The following is a 20,178-nucleotide window of genomic DNA, read 5'->3' as shown; positions in this document are numbered from 1 at the left end:
TAATTCTCTTAAAGCTTTTGCAAAACACCTCTGGAAATTCAAGTAAATGTTTTGAGAAAATATCTAAAAGTTTAATCTTCTCTTGCACTGCCATATGTGAATCACCATCTTCTAAATCACTCACAGAGTTCAAGTAACTGAGGAGAGCTGAGAATGTGCAAGGAAAAAGTCTTTTAAACATAAATACCACTCAGCAAGGAGGTTTATATTTAGACTACAAAGGGAACCATCAGTCATTTGGTACCATCAGTAAAATAAATTTATTATTACTTTTTGGGCTGTGACTTTCAAAAAAAAAGAGAACTTTTAAATTTATGTGTCTACATCCCTCTCACACCTCTGCTGTAATGTTCTCTCTCCCTCAGAGGTTCAGTTGTCTGCATCCCAAGGATTCAAGGCTGAGCCCAAACACAGCAAAGCTATGTAACTTTGGGTCAGAATTTATAGAAAAGTGCTAAGTTCTGAGACAGACTTGTGAGAAAAATATGTAGAAAGATAAGAAACGAGACAGGGTAGAATGTCTAAATTAGGGATCACTAGCTGCTTAAATAATGGAGAAGTAATTCGTCAAACAGAAAGGTATAAGATTCTAAAATAAAAAGATGAAGGTGGGAGGGTCCCTGCCAGTTGTCACTTTTTTCAAAGCTCGAGTCCTGCTGGAGATGAAAGCAAACAATTCAGCAATACCATGGATCTGACTGACATAGCTGTTGAAGCAGATTCTTCTCCTGACTGAAGCCTGTCTAGACAGCAAAGATTTTTGGGTTATTATATAACAGTGGTGAGCATATTTATTGTCAACCCCATTGCTCATGAAGGCTTGGCTATAATCTGGGAGTCCTTGCCACTACTTATTTCCTTTGTACTTTTGCATTTAGCTGTGCAAAATTTGTTGCTACAAGTCAGATGCTCAAGCAAGCTAACCTAAAGAAGGGAGGTAACAGATCAATGGAGAACAAAGTCAGGCTCCACAGTTTGTAATATGTCCTCTTCCCTGAAAGGTGAAGGCTGAAAACAAGATTATCAATCTGCAACCTTAGTGCAGTCAACTATAGTGACTTTTGGAGACTTCAGCTCACTAGATAGGAAAAATGTCCATTAATGGTGGTTGTAACCTAAAATAGAAATGGTCATTTCCTAGAAAAAAATCCTTCATTTCCAACAGAAGTTTAGGGATACAAGTTATTCAGAAATAATATTGTCCAAAGCAGTGTCCTCAAATCAGAAGCTTGAAGAGGCAGAAAATGTATTACAAGGTCTGTTGCCTGCTGGTTTGTAACTATGCTACTACTGATCAGCATGAGATAAAGAAGAGTATCTGCTGTCTCTTTAAGAAAATACAGAGAGAAACATCAGGCATTTTTTTTTCTGTTCTCAGCCTGGCAAACACTCCCAGTGTAAGTAACCATAAGGTAGAAATAATTCAGAAATTAGTCACAGAAGCACCTTTACTGATACTGGAGACACTACAGTCTGTCCTCTGGCATTTCAAAGTTTCTGTGGACCCGCACACCTGCAGACAATATGTTTGAATCAGGAATAAACGCTGATTATATTTAAGAGATGCACAGTATGGGAAGTCCCAGTTCAAATTTCTCCATGCCTGAGCCATGACTGCGATTTCATAAGTCAGTAAACTGAGACAGGCTTTACAGGCTCATTAACAGCTCTCTACAATAAGACTGACTGTGCCAAGATAAGTTGATAGTTCTGACTGCTGTTGTACTGTGCCCACTGTATTACAATGTTTCCACAGATTTAATGACTGCACATTTACGCTAAAATGACTTTATTTGCTTGCTAGAGAGAAGAGATAGACCCAATAGATAACAAGCAAATGGATAATGAACACAGAGCGAAGATCTTGGATGAACAGGACTGACTGAAACATTAGCTACAAAAAAAAAGACAAAAATTTGCTTCATGAATTAAGTAACTCAAGATGTAAGAGCTTGCTCCATGGATTATAAAGGAACCAATCATTAACCATCAAAACAAATGCTGCTGACTTCATATGTTACTGGTGTTTGTAATAAACTGTCATGAACGCATTTTACATATCTGTGAGAATAGCACACATGCATGCAAATGGTGTTATTCCTGAAGAGCAACTATTTAATCTCAGTTAAACCTTTCTTTTTTTTGGCATTTGAAGTTATTACATGAGAAAATACTTAGCAGGGCATACATGAAAAGTCACTTCAAGCAGATAAGTATTCTCATTACTTCAATACTCTTCTGGTGCCACAGTTCAACAGATACTGAAGAATTTGAAAGTGTTCATTGATATGACTGGCCTGTTAAAGTAAAGCCAAACAAAGATTTGATGCAAAGCTACACAGCACCATAAATGTAGAAGGAGAGATAAAAGTCCAGCAGTTGAAGACCCTCAATCCAGTGGTGATGGCAACTCACACAGCAGATCTGGAAGTGGATACTCATCCTGATATCAGTCCCTAATATGAAGGACAAAGACACCCTTGGTGATCAAGAGATAACAGACATCAGGAGCAGAGCAGGAAGGGGCTGAGCTGTAGTCTCTCTCCCCAACATTATCACACTTGAATTCCATCTGTTATTGTATCACAAGCCTAACTTACACAGCAAAATTCCATAACCTTGGCTGAGGATGTGAGAAAGACGTATGGAAAAGTCTATAGAAAAATATGGACAGACCTCAGATCGTTCACAAAGGATCTGCTGGCAGCTTATAGGTTTAAGAGGAGATACCCACCAACGAGGAGAAGTATAGAAAGCAACAGGGAAAAAACAAAACCCAACAACAAAAAACATGGCAGGGAGAGCATGTGTCATCAGCTGTTTGTCACTATTGGAGTCAGTTAAAGGTGGCAACTCAGTAACCCCAGGCACTTATTTGCTCCAGGACAACACAGAGGCTGACCTCCTTCTCCATAACAATGCTAGTCCACTCAACAATGATCTTCTGGGTTTCAAAGGCATTGTTACAATTTGGGGGGTGGGAGGATTTTGTTTTGTTTTTTTGTCACACGAAACGATCATGAAATGAAATGTAGGCATAGACAAAATAACATCTGGAAAATGAACACTCAGAAATCCGCAGGGTATTGGCATCTTCCACAAAAATGACACTCAATACTTACTGTGCACACATGAGGCCAGTTCTCAAGCTGATGGAGCACTTCTGTGCTAAGATCCTCCCAGAACATTTCCCGATAGATCTGTGGCATCTTTGACACCTTGACACCACTGCTGTACTTGTTCAGAAGCTCCTTAATGCGACTCTGAAGTTCATTGACATCAGCAGCAGAAGAGCCAGAAGAAACAGTATGTGTCTCTGCAGTGGATGTATTTAAGTTATCTGTTAAAAAAATACAGCCTTGAAGTACACACAGCCTAACCAACAGAGAGAAATACAAATGATTACTTTCTTACTTAAAAATTAAACACCTGAGCTGCCACTGTAACACCAGCTCTAAAATGTGGCTCTCCTGCCCAGCACGGCTGGTTCAGTGACTTTCTATCAGAAAGAGCTATGGAAACCTCAGACATTTAGTAATTGACCTAAAGCTGCATTTTCAATCACCATAGTTATTTTCATAAGATGCTGCTAAATTTTACTTCTGAAGAAATTCTGGAAGAGGATGTAGAACCCTCAGCCCTACTGCAGCTGAGAAGCTGTATCCCAAGGGGGGCACAAGATAATTTCTTTATGAATACACACACAATAAAGACACACCAAAACAACTAAGAATGTTCTTCTATATTCAGACAGGTGCACAACTCAGACCAATCATTTCTCTTTCATTCCAAGATACGTCCTGACGAAAAGTCTCCATCCAGCACACAGCCTTTCTGTGCTACTGCATCCAAGGAAGCCTCCAAGGAAGCAGCAAGAGAGACAACAACTGTCCACATGCTCTGGACAGTTTCATACACTGTGTGTAGGAGTAAGACAGTCATTATTTCTGGGGGAGGTTCACATCACTAGCTTGCCTGCTCCCTCATCTCTGCTCCTCTGTTCCCTTTGAAGGAGTATGTTTGCTACCAGTCCTGAAGCTTCACAAATCAGCCTCACAGGTCTCAAAGAAAACAACCATCACTTGGCAAGCTCAACAACTGCAGAACTGTTGTGAATCAGGCAGGCAGGATGGTATTTTCTGGACAGATACATTAGTGTACTGCTTACTTCTGAAACCCAGGATTTCACTCTTCTACCAGATCCCTAACCTGGCAGTGAAGTTAAGTTTACTCCTCCTGTTTCCAAGCTACTCACACTAGCTTTGTGATTGGCTTTGACACTTACTACCCAATGTTTTTCATAAAAGACTGAGAGGTAGACAAGCAAACACACACATTTCCTCAGCACAATGAAATGAGAGTGAGAAGGTTCACTCATAGGACTTGGTTTCTCACCCAAACCTATTTCATTCAAAACAAGTACTAAGATGATTTTTCTTAAGATGACACCCATTCTAATATGAGTAGTCAACAAAAATTTTCTTAATGGGCATACCATTTGATTCTGTGGAAGAGCTTCTGGACAGGTGAACTTGCAACTCTTTCTGAAACCGTGGTGGGACCGTCAGTCTCTTCTCAGACCTAAAATTGCAAAGAAAATTGCTTAAAATCATTCTCCTATCTCTAAATATTCCATTTGCTTATAAGACCTATACATAAAAAAAATTCCACGCACTTCTAGCAGGCCTTCTGCACAAGATCATTACTCACAATGGAAGACAACCTGATGAGCAGTAACAGTACAGATCAAGAGGTGGTTTCTAGCTTTTTTCTCATTTTCCTTATTATTGTGAAAAACAAAACACACAGTAAAGAGACATTAGCAAAAGAAAAGCACTTAGACCCAGTAACAGCTGACGATCTTACACTCGATGCATTTAGTCTTACTATTTGGTCATTTATCTGGATGGCATCTCAGTCTTGCTCTTGAACATGATTATGTTAATCTGTTTGGTAGCCATGTGCTTCCTGAGAGTATTTGGCTTCAGAAGTCAGAGAAACACACAGCACTTAAGGTCTTTTTCCGGACGCTGTTGCTACCTCGTTTAACAGATTCCTCTCTGATGATATTTCCCACTGAAAGTACAAAAATGTCATGCTTGCAGGACCTTCTGAGGTGCCTCAGAGAGCAGCAGCTTTTACTGGGAGCACAAGACACCAAGATGAGCTCCTGACATTGAAGAGATCACAGTTGTGTGTAGCTCACTAAGACGTGGAAACAATCACCTGTGAAATAATTACATACACTGCAAGTAAAAGAGAAGAAAATTTGAAGACTAGGACCAAACACTTCCCAAAGTCACACACATGCAAGGAAGAACTGTGGTGGAGAAGTCAGGGTGGCAACAAAACAGCTCTCCACCAAAGCACAGCAGGTTGCTGTGAACCAGGCATCTCCAGACCAGAGCAGACCCTGCAAATGCACTTGGCAGGCTTTGCAGATGACCTCTGCCCAGGGGCCAGTAAGAACACTGGCCTGGAACTGTGGAGTTCAGGGACAACAATGAAGCAAAAAAAAAAACTTCACTGGCTGCAGAAACACCAGCTTCACCTCGACTTTTAGAAGGTAGGACAGCTGTTCCAAGTATGATGTTGAGACTAGCAGCCATGGGGAGCCGAGACCAAGGAGCTCTACATGCCACCAAACTGACTTTTCACCAGAGCAGATCCATGAATCAGAAAGAGGCCTCCCATATTCACATATATTCTCAGCTATGTGGTGTCATTTGTACCAAAAATGATACTTCTGTTCTGAGTCATGTCTCACAGCATTAGCAGTGAGGACAGCTACTGCCCAGCACAACAATTAATAAAACAGGAGTCATGCCCAGAAGTGCTAGACAGCAGCACATGTGTGAAACTCAAAAAGTGCAACGGCAAAGCCACCCACACAAAATCAAAACACACGTTCACAACTTGCACTTGTTGGGTATCTGAAAAGACTCTTCCAACATTCCAACTGCATCACAGGAAAACCCTTGACTTTCTGGGCACAGCTCAGATGCCCACACAAAGCAGCAGCAGTCTCTTCTTAGAAGGTGTGCTGTGACTGGCCATGCAGACCCTACAAGAAATCCAGGATCTCACTTCTCTGTACGTATATGTACCAGTAAGGACAACTCCAAGCTGGACAGACACCCAAGCTAAAAGAAGTCCTCTTAATGGAGGTAGACTCAGAAGAGACTACTGCCATTGCTAGTCAGAAAGCAAAACAATTCCATGAACTAGCTACACCGAGCTAATGGAGACTGTCCTGCTAACCATCTCCCAACAGGAATCCATAGCTGTGTTCTAGTCCTGAGTGGCACACATCCCTTGTATCACCGTAAGCCACACATGAGGTGACATGAATGACGTAAGTGCAGGTTAGGCCAGCAGGAACTGCAGCAAGGTTTCAGTGAGGAAAAGGGCAGATGTACCCCTCTCAAGTCATACCATCTGGAACACCTTGGAAAGGAACCAGGAACAGACTGATGATTCCCTTATGTATCTTGTGAAAGCTAATTGGATTTGGGATCCTCTCAGTATTACGAAACTTCACGTGGTGTCTTCCTGTGCTTTCTGCTATGGTTCAACAAATTCCCGTGGAATGAAGTGGTGCTAACATCAGCTTTGAGCCCAGTCACCATCAGTTTCAAGCCCTGCAATTAGACAAGGATCCTGTGATGCACTTCTTGCTCACACAGATCATGATGGCCTTATGTCCCCAACAATGAGATGGAACACAGCCAGACACCGGCAGGGCCAACACGCTTCTCTCCAGCATGCAGGTGTGGACAACTGAGCTGCCTGTAAGGCCTCATGTTCCTCAGCTGCTAGTAACCTGTTCCCAGCAAGAGGGCCTCCTAGCCACACCAGAAGCCTGGCCCTTCACAAATGCCTGACCAGCCAAGTCACCCACCTGTAGCTGTAGCTGAGCAGCCAGCTACATCTCATTCTCAGACATCACTGTCTCACAGTGAAGGGGAGCCATGCCCTGCCCTTTCCTTCCAACTGCCTAACCTTGGTAAGGCCTGTGCCATCCCAATCTGCTCTTTGGTCCTCAGACAGTGCTATCTCAGCAGCAGGGCCAGGCTGTGGCCAACAGTGAATGGTTCCTGCTGCTTCCAGTGAGGAGGTCAACAAGCATCTCAGCCTGTTCTCATCCATGTGGCTGCTTTCCACCCTCAAGGATCTCTGCAGTTAACCTTACCAGCAAGGTCTCTCCCGGCTTCTGGGGGTTTGCAGGCCCACAGTAACACAGTCATGACATGAACTTACCCAAGTCATTGATGCTATAAAGACAGCCTCTCAGATCTGCAGCAGCATCTGCAAGAAGGCCTGGAAGGGTAGCAGGAAACAACCTGGCACAACTGCAGCTACCTTCACCAACTACCTGTTGTCATGTGAGTGTGACAGAATGGGGAGGACAAACGTCTCGTTCCCCTACCACCCAATCTACATAGTCACAGATGCAGCAGTCATGAAAATCTCTGAGAAAAATATCACCGAGTGCTACAGAGGTGGGACATAGACTTTGGGAGTCACAAAGGGAATTGCCATTTTCATCCTCACGGTGGGGCTTTGTTACATGGTAACAGGCAAAGTCTGTCACTGGCAGGACATCCTGTCAAGGCAAGTAACACAAATCTACCACAGCAAGACCAATGTTCAACAGAAAAGGAGAAAACAAAGACCTTTCAGTGCAAGCATAAGAGTATGGATTTGCTACAACTTGGGTAAATGGAGGGGCAGGGTGGGTAACAGAAAACCAGAAACCACAGATGGCCAATGGCTCACCCCAAACTGGGAAACGGGGCAGCCACAGTCTGTCATCTTCAGGACTTGTCTCAGTCAACTTGTGCCGTGAATGCTCAGCCACTCTCACAGGCAAGTGCTGACACCACTGCTGGAACAGTGCCCTTGAGTCTGTGCCAGCTACCTGAGGCTGCTGTGAGCCCAGGATTTCTGAGGATGCTGCTCACAATTCCACCCATTTGCACACTGTTTTGAGCTCAGGACTTGCTGGCACAAAGAAGCCTTCCCTCCTGCAACTCCCAAGGAACTGCAGTAGCTCAGGAGTTACAAAACTTTCGCAGCAGCAAGGACACTGGCCATGGATCTTGCCAGTCCTGCTTCAAACTGGCCAAGTTGAAACAAATTAATCCAGTCACATGGCCACTACACAACCCTGCATTCAAACAGAGTATGATCCTCTTCTTTCTGAACTCTCCCTTCAGTATGTGAAGCTAACAGGACAGCATTTGAACCCTTTGCAACAGCATAAGATATCTTCTCCTCCAAAACTACCTGGGCCAAAGCAGACTTCACTTTGTAGCTTCTCCTTCACAGCTGGGCAGGAACAGACACCAGAAACAAAAGCAGAACACCTATGTGAAAACAGCACATGGGAGCAGAGAGACGAACAAAATAACAACACAAGATGTAGCACACTCCATTAGAACACCCGGAATAGGGTTGACATCTACTTAATTTTATTTCACACATTATGAATCTTCAAGTACCTGGCCTTCCAGTAACTAACCTGGAGAGAATCGTAAGTGCTGTTTTTGCTCTGCCTGTCTAGGACAAAGGACCTCTGCCTTTTAGGGAAGTGCCACTTAAAAAACTGCAACTCATATGCACACACGGAAAAGGGAAGGCCTGTGCACACCTGCTCTCACATTTCTGGATCACAGCAGGATGGCTTGGCCCTTCTCTTCTCTGCACAACAGACATCTGACACACACAGGACTCATGCAGGTGACTGGGACAGGACGTGCCTGCTTTCTGTGGCTCTTCCAGAAACAGCAGGCACCACGGCAGGATTAAGCTGTCGCGCTGCTCCGTGCCACTTCACTACTATGCCACCATGGAAGCAGCACACCACTGCCTTTTCCATTCAGTGCAAGTCTGGCTTCTAACCCAGCCCGCTGACCTGCAGAGGATTACCACCACAATCACAGCTCCAGTGGACTTAGCACAGCCACAATGAGGGAACAGCAAACCCTTTCTCCCCACCATCAGCTGATGGCCCACAGCAGCCGAAAACAACACAGAGAAATGATGGGGCAGCAGCTGCCTAAGCCACCTGGATTAGGGAGGCTCAAACCGGGCTGAAAACCAGCATGTACTGCTAACCCAGCAAAACTGCGGCTCCAGCCCTCGGCTCACTTCACCCAAACACACTCAGGCGCCTCCTGGCTCCCAGCACACTGAGAAGGGCCACAAACACTCATGCTGCAACACAGAGCTCAGGCAAGAGGCAAACACCAGCCACCTGCACACAACCATCACCCTGAGCACGCACCAGCGCCTGTCCCCTGCACACAAACCTCCTCCTGCCTTTGTCACACTGGCCACAACAGCTCCCTCCTGAGCCTGGGAGGCTGCGACAGCCCCGCACTCCCTTGCTGGGACACCTTTGGCCAGCTTTCTCTCCAGAAGAGGGAGCAGGCCAAGAGCACTGGGCAGCTATGGCAGCATCCAGAAAGGCAAAGGGTCATCCATCTCCTTCCTGGGGTACCAAACCACGTTCAAACTTCAGCATTTCCAAGTGTGGAAGGCCGGATTCCCACTGGATCCCAAAACACACTGCTGGCATAGCGGTATCCAAGGGTCCCCCCCACTTCCTTTCACCTTGCTCACACACACAGACATGCACACACTGACCTGTTTACCACAGTGACATGCCTCTGCATAGGGATTTCTTTAGGTGATCCACTCCCAGCAACTGAAGGCAAGGCAGACCGGGCACTCTCCACAACAGGTTTCACAGCTCCAGACGCCACTTCTCTTCCTCGGGGCAGGCGAGAAACAGGCTTCTTGCTGCCTTCTTCTGGCACACTCAAAGACCGGGGCTGTCGCAAAGTTCCTTTGGGTTTTCCTAAAGAGTTTGCACATGGACCCATGAGCAGCACTCTCCTCCACCCAACCAGTCTATTTCCACCTCCCTGGGCACCTCCTGCACTGCTGTCCAAAGGGTTTCTTCTTTTCTACTCTGGCCTGCAGGCACCCGAACTCCCACCACAAATCACAGGTGACCAAGTACAACACCCACAGGGAAACACACCACGCTGGCTTTCAGGCAACACTGGGATAAACAAGCTCTTGGTCACTTTGCTGTTTATGTGCTGGTTGTGCCACATCAATTCTGGAGGGTTCAAACACTTCTCAGGGGTATTGCTGTGCAAGACAGTAAACCAGTGTGCCTTTATAATTACTGTTGTTTAACAGGGGTATGAGTCACCAGTTCAGCTTCCCAATCAGACGGAACTATTGGCATGGTTGCAGGAGAGCAAGAAGCAGCAAATCCTTCATTACAGACAAGAGGAGAATACAAACAAACTAAGACCCACTGTTGCTCCAAGCTGCCATCTTGCAAGCAGATGGGTCTTGCCTGGGCCTGATCCTGGGCCCACTCCCACAACAGTACAGCAGTGAGGGAAACCTGACCCACAACCTTTGGGAAAACACTGCTACATCTTACACAAAAGGTAAGAGGTAAAAAGAGCAGGCAATGGGCATCAGAACTTTTGTGGCACTAGTGCACTGGCATCAGCAACAGGAGCTGCTGAAACAGCCACAGATGATGCTGCAGAGACTCCTTCTCACTGTGAGGGCATGGCTCACCCCCGCCACTCCATAATGGGCCAAAGCCGGCCTCAGAAAATGAGCAGGCTCGTTGCCACACTTGTTGCCCACATCTCAACCACACCTCTCACAGAAGCAGGGACACATGAAAGTGAAGCCAAGAGTCCTCTAAGAACTTTTTTTTTCAAGATCATTTGCATCTCACATACATGCTTGAGAAGGGCTTCCTCTCTGATCATGGTTTTCAAGCATAAGCACCCTTGTCAACAGCACTCCGTCCTCCCAGGAACTCTCCACCAGGAGCATGCAGCTCATGGCCATTAGTGATGCACCCTCCTGGCAAAGACTTTTGCTGCAGCAGCTGCACAGTTCTTTCATTAAGGCAGGTCCGTGGCTTACCTGATAAACTGACTGGAGATGTGTTCTTCAGCCTCATCTGACAGTTCACCTGTCGGACTGTTTTCTTCTTGGAACTCCTCTGTCGGGCCACCAGTTGAGCAACTCGCACAGTTTCACTGCAACTCACAGCATGGCAAATGACCTTGTTGGAGCACAAAGGGGACAGGGAAAAGCAGTCAGTGAGGCCCAAGCTCATCCACAGCCCTCATAATGACTTGCATCCATTTCCAAGCCTGTACCTGCTGGGTCATCCAGGTCTGCAGGCAGTTCAGGAAAGGCTTCGGCAGACACTGACCTTGAAGACCTCCCTCTCTTTTTGCAGTGAACCTCAGAGAGCAGCAAAGCAGACAGCCAGAGCCTCTCCATCACCTTCCCAAATTAGGCTGAGCCCCTTCAAGAAACAGCCTGGTTTCTCACTCCCATACCACAAGCCCACAATCTTGCTTTACAACACTGGGAAGCCACGGGCTTCCATCCTGCTCATGCTCCTCTTGCCAAGGCTCACTAGAGGCTCTGGCACCACTCTGACCCTGTGGAGCTCGGCTGTCTTTGCCCTGCTTACCCAAGAAACTGCACAACTATCCTGGCTGCACAGATCACTTCACAGGCACCGAACTGGCCCCCAGAAACAGCCCAGCCTTGGACGAGCCCATGGCTATCTCCCCCCCAACTTAATGGCCTTTTGCCTCAGAATCCCCTTGCCACAGGCCATCACTTGAATGGATACAGAACCTGGCTTTGGCAAGCCCCCAAACCACGTCTCATGTGCACTTTGCCTCACAAAGAAGATGCAAGCCCAAAGTTCTGGGCCACTCAAGTGCTGCAAAGGCAGGATGAGAACTCCTCCAGGGTTCCACAAGGACACAAGCAGTCACCCCAAAAGTTAAAAACTGAAGTCTGTGTTCTCAGCCACAGTCTGTGGTGGTGACAGAAGCTGAGAAAAGGTCCCTCAAGGGGCCAGCACTGCTACCTTCCTAATCATGCCTCCAACAAACACCGGAGCTGACAACTCAGCACAGGAGAAGGGCAGGAGAAACTCAGGGACTTGGCCTGCACCTCTGAAGTTTAGCCAACAGCAGCTCTAGAAAGGACCTTTTCTCACAAGCAAGGCAGGGCAACCAAAGCACAAGAACTGAGTGCCAAGGTAAAAAAACCCCAAGAGACTGCTAAACAGCAACAGCTTCTTCAAGGGCTCTCTCAGTCTCCCAGGGAGACCCAAACAGCCCAGAGAAATATGGGCAAGGGATGACAACATTAGGAACCAGGCAACACTCTTGGCCTCCACCACCACACTCCAGCTCATCCTTCCCCTCCTCTTCTTCCTCCACTGCACACCCACCGTGTGTGCTGGGCTGGCTCAACACAGAGCCACTGCAGGGAGGGCCTCTCCTTCTGAGGGACAACTCTCCTACCCAGGGGCTCCTGCTCAGAAATCAGACCTGCTGTGCAGTCAACACCCATACAAACAGCAATCCAGCATCCACACCACTGCAGTGATTAAAAGCCAGGAATCATAGAAAAATTGAGGACTACATCTCTGTAGTCCATGTCATAGAGCATCTCTGCTCAGAGCAGCATCAACTAGACCTAGTTACTCAGTCAGGTGGTGGAATATCTCCAAGGACAGAGAACTCTCAACCACTCTGGACAACTTCTTCCACTGTTTAGCCAGTCTCACTGTAAAAAAGTGGGTGGTTTAATGTTTAAAAGGAATTACTTGTATTTTACTCCACTTCTGTTGTCTCTTGTCTGTTTACTGAATACCACTGAGAACTGGAGATTGAGTCTGACTCCATGTTTTTTTTATTCCCTCCAACAGACATTAGTACATATGGATAAGATTCCCCCAAGTTTTCTCTTCTCCAGCACAAACAGTCACAGCTCTCTGAGCCCTGCATCAAAGCTGTTCCAGTCCCTTCACAGCCATTTACTGAACTTCCTTCACTGTGTCCATGTCTCTCTTTGTTTTGGGAAGCTTGCAACTTGAACAATCACCTCCATCAGAGTGCTGGTAACACTCTCACTAATGAATCCCAGCATGCTGTTATGTCCTTTGCTGCAATGGCACATTGCTGCTCACTGTGAACTTTGTGTCCATCAGAACTCCCAGGAATTCCTCTGCCAAGCTACTTTTCAGCTGGTCAGCCCCAAAACTATACAGGAACATGGGGCTGTTCTTCCCCAGGTGCAGGACTTGGCAATTCCCTCTACTGAACTTCATAGGGTTCTTCCTGTTCCATTGGTAACTGGTCTCCCAGTGGGTTTTGTGCCACTGTTATGGGAGAGACTATTAAAAGCCTTACTAAAATTCAGATAAACCACATCCAGTGCTCTCCTCTCATCTATTCAGCAAGTATTCTCATTTTGGAAGGGTATTAATTTGGTCACAGATGATTTTCAATTCATAGATCGACACTGACTTGCCTTCTTTTCTTCTTCTGGAACAACTTTCCAGATTAGCAGCTCAGTAACTTTCCCACAGTTCAAGGTCGGGCTGATCAGCCTGCAGTTCCTTCTTCCCACACTTCCTGGTAAATTCCTTTCAATCCTCAGAAACCTCCTACAAACTATCCTTGAAGATAACTGTCACCCACAGGTACACCACAACAAACCCATGGACTTGTGCATGTTCACTTTGTTCAAATATTCCCTATCCTAATCTTTTCCCAAGAAGACTATGACTTCCTTGCCCTGCTCTTTCCCACTCTTCTCAGCCCATCCCTGCATATTTCCACAGTGCCTCTATATCCCTTCCACTTCACTCAATTCTGCTTCTGCCACTTGTGCACATGCCTTTAAAGGTAGACTTAAGTCAAGAGCTCCCTCTTCACCATGTGTCCCTCCTGCAACCTTGCTTAAGAGAAAGACTTTGTCATACAGTTGACTGTTCCTGACTGAGTCATAACTCATTTTTCTGAAAGATGAACCTGAAATCCTTCACTCTTCACCCTTTCAGAGATGTCTGTGCAACAACCTGTGCTCGACGGCTTGAGCATGGACTTGATAAAGCTTTAGTGAAGTGAAAGACAGCAAAGGGCTGAAGTTCTTCATTTGCTGTACCTTCTTTCTTCTAGATTTTCAGTGGTCCCTGTATTTTCTCCTGTTACCTATACACTTAACCAGCTATTTTAAGGACTTTTTTCAGAAGCATGCTCTCAGAACTGTCAGTGCTTTGGGAGCACCCTGTCTTGGTCTTCAAGTTCTTGAAGTGGTCAGTAACAAATGCAGTCTTTCTTAGGCCCATGCATGTTTGTTTGGCAGCATCTGTATATTCCTCCCAGAGTGCTTTTACCTGCTCCCACCTCATGCATGCTTCCTTTTTATGGTTCAGTTTTGTGAGTGCTCCTGGCTCCTTTGCTTTTTTTCCCCCAGTTGTTGGAATGGACCATTCTTGAAATTGGAGGAGGCAATCCTTGAAAGTCTACCACCTCTCCTGGATCACTATTCTCCCCAGGATTGTATTCCATACGAGTCTTCCAAGTGGATTCCTGAACAGGCTAAAGTCTGCTCTCCCAAAGTCCTGCATTTTTGATCCCGCTTTTTGCTCTGTTTCTCTCATTTGAGGCTCACAAATGTCATCTTGCCACTGCAGACAGGACTGTTCCCAGCCTTTACATCTGCAAACAGCTGTTCCTTGTTTCTAAGAACTGTGTCCAGCAGAGCATCTCTCCTCACTGATTCATCACTTGTGTCACAATGTTGACATCAGCACAGCCCAGAAACATCCTACATGCCTGGATGTCTTGTCCCTACAGCAGGTATGGCAGTGGCTCAAGTCACACTCAGGACCTGTAAACACCAGGCTTTTTCCAGATGTCAGAACAAGGCATCATCTGCTTTATCTACCACTTCTTCCCAATTAGGGCATTTGTAACAGACAGCCACCACATTGCCCATACACTGTTCTGTCCAGTACTCATAAGCTCTTGCTGTCTCATTATCTGTCCCAAGGGAGAGCTCCCAGCATCCCCACTGCTCCCTTACTTGGAGGGGCTCACAGAAACCCCTCCTACTTGCCACTGCAGCCCATCATTCCTCAGCAGCCTGTGTCAATCCACAGCAGCATGTCAGTTGTGTGAGCTGTCGTTACACCTCTCCATGACCCTCAATGAGATCACAGCCCTGAACAGCATGCAGGCTTCCAGTCTCTCCTGGTTGTGTCCCAGGCTGTGGATAGTCATGTACCAACACTTCAGAGAGGTGCCCAGATCTGCCCATTTACAGAGAAGAGTATGAGAGCTTTCCTCATCCTCCTAGCTCACAGGAGTGGATGAATGTGGGATGGATCACCTCGAACCTTGCTCTCAAAGTCTCGATATAAAAGTTTTTTTGTTCATAGAGTTCATCATAGTTTCATAAATGCACATTTTCACATCTAATTTCAGGAACATTTCATGTTTTTCCTGTCACTAATGTTGTAAGTAATTTTCAGCATTTTCTTCCCTTGTTTTCACATCACAGTGATTTTAGGTTTAGCAAAAATGATGGTTTGATATAGGATGAATTCAGATGTAAAAAGAAATGGGGTGGATGAGCACAGAAAAGCAGTCTTCAATTTCCTCCTTTGGGAGGGGCTTGGTTATTCAAGCAGAAGTCAAAGTTTTCTTACAGAAAGGTGCAACTACAATCTTCTTGTAAATGAATATGAAGCAAAGCAAAGCAGGGTTCCTTGAAATGATACAATCACCTGTTGCAGGTGCACAGTATTTCAATGTGAGTCCCCTTGCAGCGTTTTCTGTATGCTGAATTTAATTCTCATCTTGTGTGGAAACTGGAAGACATATCTACTGCACAAAATAAAAACTGTCAGCTTTCATCTTTCCTACATTCAAGACAGCTAAATTAGCGTTCAGTAGTAAGAGGAATAAGGGACAATTTGTACCATTGCCTTCCCAACAGATGCAGTCTGTTCAGCATCAGTTACCTAGCCAATATTCACTTCACACAAATACTTTAAGCAGCATGTATTATGTGACAATCTGAGATCAATTTGTATTATTTATTGCCTACTTTATACTATTCCTTGTTGAATGCAATTTTTATGGTATGCCTTGGGCAGCTGCCTTAGCAGTAAGGAAAGTCCTAGCCTCCAGTCAGGATCATCAGCTGCTAGTAGGCCCCTCGATGTGCATGCCTTTGCTTTCCTGCACCATTGTTCACAAAGAGATTAAAGGAAGAGGCAAGGGTCTTGACAGACATTTTAGAGATCAGAGTACTCCTAGAGTCATGAAGAGAGGCTGACTGACTGCCTGCTCTCACAGCAGGCTTGTGTGGACTCTGAAATATGGTCTCAGCCTATAATGGAGCTCAAGTACTCTGGAGAGATATGAACAAAGAGCAAAAGCTCATAGTGACATATGGCCCAGGTCCTGTATCAGGAAAGCATACAGGAGCAGTCCCAAGTAGTTACCAGCTAAAACCAGTGCACAATCACACTTGCCACTCTCTGCTTAATGTCTGCCATGGGGACACTATGGACAGTGGCAACAGGAGCATCATCAAACAGACAGTGGGATCAGTCTTTGTGCCTCTCCTGCCTCCCAGGTATTCACAGGATGATTCCTCTCAGCTGCTTCAGCCATGCAGAGCATAGCTGGCATTCCTGAACCAAAGCGAGTGCTCCTCAACTATGTAAAGAACCCTGTTTAGTCACTTTCTCCTTTTTTATCTCCTAAAGTCACTTTTCACTCTTGTTACAGCTGCTGCAAAGAAGTCACTGCCTCTAGTGCCACCCAAGAGTCCACAAGGCCCTCAGCACACATCGTATTAGAGGATAAACAAGGCTCTCAAGGGAACGGGAGGATACCAGATTACACTCTGCAAGGCCCTAGTTAGAAACAGATGGCTATGTGCCAGAACCACCACGAGGAAGCATTAAATTGCAGGATCACAAATGTTCCCAGACCTGAGGTACTTGCAATCATGCTACTGATGTAGCTGCAGCCAATGCAGGCTTGGAACAAGTGAAAAAGAATCCCAAACGTGGTTGTCTCTTGTAAATGGGAAAATTCTGGCAGTTGTAAAAATGCAGCAAGGGAACCTGTTGCTTAAAAATAGCCATATTTCCAGATATCACTACAAAACCCAGGATGACTCTTGCCACACTCTTCACAGTAATGAGGGAGACTTAGTTCCGAGTTCTCAGATGCCATCCTGATTCAGCTGAGCAAACAAGGAAGCTCAGCCTTAAGTCCTGTCTCTCCAGACCTGCTCTGACAGCCATACATTGTGCCAAACATCTTCTAGCTTTCTGCTCTACCCCAGTCTACATGACTTCAGGAATCCAGCCATGGTTCCAGTGAAGGAGAGGCTGCAAGCTCTCCACTCAAACAGACCATTTATACGTTATGCAGCTACATCACCTATCAAAAGAATGCATTATGACTCAAAACCAGGAACCCCACACTATTGGACAAGGAGGTTTGTGGTCCTAGCAAGCTGCTTCCAAGGTGGCAGCCACCAAGAGACACAGGCTAGTGTAGCAAGGCCAAGGAATAAAGGACAACTCTCCCACCACACTAATTCTCTGCTAAGCTCTGTTCCACTCTCTCCTTGACCTGTGTGATGACTCTTTGCCCCTTGCACACTTGCTAAGCTGAGGAATTGCAACTCTTGCACCAAGGCACCTCACTTGCACGGGTTCTTCCTCACCTCAACATGCCTGTACAGTCCTGCCACTCTGCAACTCATGACAAACAAGTCCTAGGCCCAAAGCAAGCACTGTCAGGCTTATAAGCAACAGCATTCAAAACAGCTTCACTGTAGGAAAAGGATGATGCTGAACCTCACCCAGAAGAGATGGTCAAGCTACACACACACATAAAAGTTAACCTTCTTTAAGGTCCCAGGACAAATCATCAATACCTCTTCCAGAGTCAGAAATGCTGAGAGAGGGATGAGAGCTCTAAAGTCACATAAACTATCTTTCCAGCCATAATACACATCTCCAGGAAGACACCCTGCAACTTTACATCTTTTGCATACACAGCTTCACAGCTGGAATGCGCAGGCAGGAAAATAAGGGGCACTTGGTATCTGTGTCACAGCTTCCACTTCTCCCAGCACCATATGCACACTGTGGTATTTTTCTCAGAAATCCACCGGATAAAAAGAGATAAAGTTATGAACCATGAACACTTTGCAAACACAACAGCCATTTTTGAACTGTAACTGATTCTTACCTCTCCCATTTTGTTCTCTTCCATTCTGACCACTCCTGGGATACTCTCCAAGTAGCCTTCCAGTGTGTCATATCCTAGGTGCCTGAAGGGAATCAACTCGTTGGTCAGAGATCTGTATTCACTCTGAAGCTCTGACAAACGTACACCATTTTTAAAGGCATGAAGAACAGCTCGCAGTGCTTTCACAACAAGTTCTGGCTCCTGCATCTTCACCTATAACCACCCCTAAAAGAAAAAAAAAAAAAAGCATTTTTACACACAGAGGCTGAAATTAGCAGCTTTTACTATTCGATCTCCCTCCCTAAACAAGCAAGGATTCAGCAGCTCAGTGGAGACTGTGCTATTTCTGGGTAGACTTGTAGGGCCCTGGTTGTGCCAGACAAGCATCATGTGGTATGAAACACACGGGACACGACGTTGTCAAAAAACACTACTGAAGGAGCACAGTAACCCTCATGCACGGGCTGCCTCTGCCAGACCACCACGACAGACCACATGGCCAGAAGACAGGCAGGGCCTGATAAGCAACTGGCCCACTGAAGGCAAGTGCTTGGATATTGCACGAGGGACACGGTAACCCTGGCTGCGTGTATGGGGAACGAGATGCTGGAGAGAAGTGCTGTGGAAAGGGACCTGGGCTTCCTGGTCGATGGCAAGTTGAATGTGGGTCAGCAGTGCCCTGGCAGCCAAGAGGGACAACCCTGTCCTGGGGGGCATCAGGCAAAGCATCACCAGCCGGTCAAGGGAGGGGATTGTCCCACTCTGCTCTGACCTGGGGCAGCCTCACCTTGAATATTGTGTGCAGTTTGGGCACCAAAATGTAAGAAAGATATTTAGTTACTAGAGAGTGTCCATAGGAGGGCCAGGAAGATCATGAAGGGGGAAGCTACACAAGCAGCTGAGGTCACTTGGTCTGTTCAGCCTGGAGGAGACTGAGGGGAGACCTCATCACAGTCTACAACTTTCTCACAGGGAGAAGCAGAGGGGCTTCTCTCTGGTGACAAGTGGCAGGACCCAAGGGTCTGAAGTTGTGTCAGAGGAGGTTTAGATTGGCTATCAAGATAAGGTTTTTCACCCAGCAGATGGCTGGGCACTGGAACAAGTTCCCCAGGGAAGTGGTCACAGCACCAAACCTCCTGGAGTTCAAGAATTGTTTGGACAATGCCCTCAGGCACATTATGTGATTCTTTGGGCTGTCCCGTGCAGGGCCAGGAGCTGGGACTTCGTGTGGGCCCCTTCCAATTCAGAATATACTGTGATTCCATGACACCTTACTACCTGCATGGCCAGAACTTCCACTGTAAGTGGGACAAGGGACCACCACCCCCCACCTTGGCGCCCAACACCCCCTCCACTCATACCCCATGGTGACACTATGGCTGCTCGTCCCTCACCTGAGCCTGTATCCCCGCACCAATGCCCACGTGTCAACTCCACCACGGAAAACACATGCACCCGGGCCATGCAATTTCTTACCCACAGGCGCACAATGCCTTGATTCCACTGATGCTCTTCAGAGAGAAAACCCAACAGAAGTCCCCAGGCATATGTTCCTCTGACACTGGGATTTGGTTCTGGCCTTCTGTTTTTGCAGCCTGTGTTGCCCACTTCTGGTACGGCCATGGGATGCCCACAGCCTGCCCCAGTGATACGCTCTGCAGGACCATCCCATTGGGCTCTGCCCTGCCATGGAGCCTTCTCAGCCTGGCCCACGGGACAGATCTCTTCTGCACACAGGACAGGGTGTTTGCCCAGGCCTGTCTGGTGGCCACCTCACAGTGGTCCATAGCCCTCGGACACGTCCCAGTTCTCTGTGACACTTCTTAGGTGCTCCCACAACACCTCAATGCTTTCTCTGCAGCCACACAGAGTGGGAGGCATGAACCTGCCTTTTACTTTTGTGTCATTACATTTCATTCACATCTAAGGATTCATTCCATTAGCTCTTCAGAAAGACTGCTTCATCTACCTTATGCCTGTAATTTTACCAGTCTATTTAATTTATATACCTCTAGAAACACATATC

At 46.3% G+C, this 20,178-nt stretch overlaps 1 protein-coding gene across 4 annotated transcripts in view; it reads right to left on the bottom strand.

Annotated features, from left to right (window-relative positions):
• Positions 1-20,118, bottom strand: part of TDRD7 (tudor domain containing 7) — a 42,460-nt gene extending 22,342 nt beyond the window's left edge. For 2 of the 4 annotated variants that reach the window (XM_027663684.1, XM_027663686.1), the window contains exons 1-5: positions 18,153-18,832; positions 10,972-11,113; positions 9,652-9,865; positions 4,496-4,581; positions 3,123-3,340 (exon numbers count right to left, since the gene is read on the bottom strand). In XM_027663684.1, coding sequence (XP_027519485.1) covers positions 3,123-3,340; positions 4,496-4,581; positions 9,652-9,865; positions 10,972-11,113; positions 18,153-18,359 — 867 coding nt within the window. In that variant the 5' untranslated portion in view covers positions 18,360-18,832. Of the gene's footprint in view, positions 1-3,122; positions 3,341-4,495; positions 4,582-9,651; positions 9,866-10,971; positions 11,114-18,152; positions 18,833-19,628 lie in introns of those variants that run through there. The other 2 variants (XM_027663685.1, XM_027663687.1) reach the window with 2 other exon arrangements.
• Positions 20,119-20,178: the final 60 nt, after the last annotated feature.

The sequence above is a fragment of the Corapipo altera genome, unplaced genomic scaffold (genome assembly GCF_003945725.1).
Source record: "Corapipo altera isolate COAL_440 unplaced genomic scaffold, ASM394572v1 61129, whole genome shotgun sequence".
NCBI lineage: Eukaryota > Metazoa > Chordata > Aves > Passeriformes > Pipridae > Corapipo > Corapipo altera.
The sequence above is the reverse complement of the archived record's forward strand: the minus strand, read 5'-3'. Positions and strand labels throughout refer to the sequence as shown.